Here is a 3,714-nt window from a genome sequence, read left to right on the forward strand (position 1 = left end):
TAATATAAAATTATTTTCCTTTGTGTATAAAAATTATTTCCAAAATCACGTTTTTTTAGCCAGAAATCTTATCAAATTTGGATTTGTTATAAAGAGAACAAAATGTAATATCTATGTACTGTTGGGGTAAAGATTTATACATAATTAATGTATCATTCTTTTTTTTGATAAACCGAGAGTGCAAGGCATTGACGGAAATAGATTAATAAGAAGGATTACAAGGAAACAAAGTTACAAGTTTCTAAATCTAGGAAGACCTAACTTGTTTCTAGCAAAATCCTCATTAACAAATGAAGGCAATATATTCCACCATAAATTAGACCTATAAAATAGACCATGATTAGCCAACTTATCTGCATATTTGTTTTCCTCTCTAAAGATGTGAGAAATTTTAAAGTTCAGGTTAGAGATAGAAGTTTTACAGACATTCCACTTATTTAGCAGCTTCCAAGGAGGCGAGGCTTTACTGTTGAAAATATCAACGACCATAGAGGAGTCACACTCCAACCAAATATTAGACCACCCCTGATTTACAGCTAAATCAATAGATATTAAAGCAGCACTGAACTCTGCGAAAATGGCAGAATGAATACCTAAGAAAGTTGCAAAAGCACCCAAGAAATTACCATGATGATCACGGAATATCCCACCCCTCCCGAATAACCAGGGGAACTGTGAGCCACACCATCCGTGTTGATTTTTATCCAATTAGGAGTAGGAGGTAACCAGATTACTTCGGTTATTGAAGGAGACTTGCAGGGTCTAACCGATAGATTGAAAACTTTAAACATGCAAAATTCTTGAAGAGAGTTCTTACCAGTTGCTGAAGAGAGGGTACCGAAAAGATTAACTTCCCTTTTGATTCTAGAAATTGCCTGACCAAGGTAGATATTCTTGTCCTCAAATCTGTTTTTATTACGACAAAGCCAGATTGTATGGATAGTCTAGATAATGCAGGCATAGAGCATCTCATTCATTTGCTTACTCCAACTATTATTGCAGATAGAAAATAAAGCAGTGACAGAAGAAGTATCAATGAAGATTGCCATATGAGAACCGAGCCAATTCCACAAGTAAATAGCAAAAGGACAAGTCAAGAAGAGATGAGAGGAGCCTTCAGTGTTAGATCTGCAAAGACTGCACATAGAGCCCATATACCAGCCACGTTTTTGAAGATTATCATTAGTGGGCATTTTTCCATTCAAGAGCCTCCAAGTAATGAAGGACCTCGAATGAGGGATGGAATTGAACCAGATGTTATTACGCCAATGGTTAGGACTGTTGGAGTGAGATAGGCTATCATAAGCTAACTTAGTAGTTAGGATACTGTCCGAAGAGTCCTGCCAAATGAATCTATCCCGGGAGTTAGCAATAGGGATATCCTTAGTTCTAGGAATTATTTCCGGGAATCTGAACAAAAGAGAAACATGGATAACTCAATTGAAACCAGAGATGAAATCAACAACTTTAGCCTTTAGAGAGGTATGCAGATGAGTAGGGATATGAAGAGCATCGACCAGAGTCTCACCCAACCACTTATCAGTCCAAAAGTTAATGTTCCTACCATCGCCAACCAGCCACCTAGAGTTCATGTCCACCATAGACCAGTTGTCCTTAATATCAGGCCAGATAGAGGACTTGTGTTACCTAGGAAGGACAATTCTATTACAACTAAATCTCTTTCTGTAGATAGAAGCCCACTCTTGCTGAGAAGATAACATACCCAAGCCAACTTTAATAAGGCCGACTTATTCATAAGCTTAATAAACTTAAGACCGAGTCCACCAACGGAAGTAGAGGAGCAAACTTGGTTCCACGCAACAGTAACAATTTTCTGAGCCTCTGTGTTACCAGACCAGATGAAGTTTCTCATCTTAGAGTCCACCCCTTTTAATAACTGAGCTGGCAATTTATAGACATGAAAACTGTAAACCAACATGCTTTGACAAATAGATATGACCAACTCAACCCTACCCATAATAGATAAAAGAGAACCCTTCCAAGCAGATAATTTGAGAAGAATTTTATCAGCAATAGGTTGAAGTTGACACTTTTTAGGTTTACCAGTGAAAAGAGACACCCCTAGGTAGTTGAAGGGCAAAGATCCCTGCTGAAAACCCAAGTAATTGGAAATGTTGGACACTTTCCTAGCCGGAGCATTTTTTATGTAAAATTTGCACTTATCAGCGCTAATATGCTTACCTGAAGCCGAAGAATAGTCCTGAATCAGAGATTTCAGAGCCAGTAAATTACTCTTTGTGCCTTTGCAGAAGATCATAATGTCATCTGCATGTAAAACATGACTGGGAGTCTGAAGCATGTTAGGACTAGAGATAGGACTCAACTTTCTATCATTCACCAATTTCATGATGCCCCTGCTGAAAACATCCTCAACAATACAGAATAGCGGGGGAGAGAGAGGGTCCCCCTGCCTAACCCCCCGACTACAATTTGTGAACCCGACCATATGACCATTCACACAAAAAGAAAGTCTAGAAGAACTCAGAATTACCTTGATCAGGTTGGTAAAATGCATGCTAAAGCCAAACGCAGTCAAAGTGGAAGTAATAAAATCCCAGTCAATTGTATCAAAAGCCTTTTTGATATCAAGCTTTATTGCCATATTACCCCCAAAAGTTTTATGATCAAGAAGGTTGATTGCTTCAGAAGCAAGACAGATGCATTCCTGAATCTTCCTATCCCTGATGAAACCCCTTTGTTGAGGAGAGATGATTTTAGGAGCAATGATAGACAGCCTATCAACAAGAACCTTGGTGATAATCTTGAATTGAAATTGGCAATAGCAATAGGTTTGTAATCATCAATTTTGACCGCATTGTTGTTTTTGGGAATCAGAATAACCGAATTAGAGTTCATGTTAGGAAGAATCCAACCCTGGGTAAAGAACTGGGTCATGGAGCAACAAACATCATTACCCACTATATCCCAAAAATCCTGGTAGAAACAACCACCAAAACCGTCCGGACCAGGGGCACCATCGCCATTTAAACCAAAAACAACATCCTTTATTTCTTGATGAGATGGAATAGAGGTGAACATCAAATTCTCATCGTCAAAGTCAAGAGAAGAAATCATAGACTGAATCAAATCATTAGGAGCAATGTTATTGGTAGATCCAAAAAGATCAGTGTAGTAGTTTAGGACATGATTAGCTATATCATCCTGATTACATAAAATCCTTTCCCCGTCCATCAAGATAGACATAGCTTTAGTAGCTTGTCTGATTTTCGTGACCCCGTGAAAGAACTTAGTATTTCTGTCGCCATGGATGTGCCAATTGATCCTAGATTTTTCCTTCCAAAAGACCTCCATCATCCCTAAAGCATGGGATAAGGCCTTCTAAGCTTGATCCTCCTGCTCCAGCAACTCAGGATTGGGGCCAATATCAGTGATGTAGTTCTGGATGAGATCTACATTAGACAAAGCATTTTTAACTGTATGATGAATATCACCAAAAACCCTTCTGTTCCAAGTTCTAAGATCTTTTTTCAGAAGTTTCAACTTCTGAGAAAGAATGTACATGAGGCAGCCAGAAAAGTTCGCCCTCTAGGCTTCAGAAACGACTCTCCTGCAATCAAGATGAAGAAGCCACATTTTTTGAAATTTAAAAGGAGTGAAGGAAGGAGGAGAACCATGATAAGCAGAAAATAAAAGAGGATGATGATCAGAAGAGCTTCTTGGGAAAGTCTGGCA

The 3,714-nt window shown here is 38.7% G+C and overlaps 1 protein-coding gene across 1 annotated transcript; it reads right to left on the reverse strand.

Moving 5' to 3' along the window:
• Positions 1 to 944: 944 nt before the first annotated feature.
• Positions 945 to 3,225, reverse strand: LOC109339236. The gene is made up of 3 exons (XM_019576651.1): positions 2,929 to 3,225; positions 1,724 to 2,782; positions 945 to 1,340 (listed from the first exon to the last, which is right to left on the reverse strand). The coding sequence occupies exons 1-3, from the start codon at positions 3,223 to 3,225 to the stop codon at positions 945 to 947; spliced, it is 1,752 nt and encodes a 583-aa protein (XP_019432196.1).
• Between the last annotated feature and the right edge of the window lie 489 nt (positions 3,226 to 3,714).

This window comes from Lupinus angustifolius, unplaced genomic scaffold, assembly GCF_001865875.1.
Source record: "Lupinus angustifolius cultivar Tanjil unplaced genomic scaffold, LupAngTanjil_v1.0 Scaffold_62_9, whole genome shotgun sequence".
NCBI classification, from domain to species: domain Eukaryota; kingdom Viridiplantae; phylum Streptophyta; class Magnoliopsida; order Fabales; family Fabaceae; genus Lupinus; species Lupinus angustifolius.

What these genes read in the sequence shown, in the direction of transcription:
- LOC109339236 (XM_019576651.1), bottom strand. Translation starts at nt 3,225, where the DNA reads ATGTCTATCTTGATGGACGGGGAAAGGATTTTATGTAATCAGGATGAT. An exon ending in GGGATATAGTGGGTAATGAT is followed by an intron (nt 2,783 to 2,928) that starts GTTTGTTGCTCC and finishes TTTCAATTCAAG; the next exon opens with ATTATCACCAAGGTTCTTGT. An exon ending in CCTTATTAAAGTTGGCTTGG is followed by an intron (nt 1,341 to 1,723) that starts GTATGTTATCTT and finishes TTCATTTGGCAG; the next exon opens with GACTCTTCGGACAGTATCCT.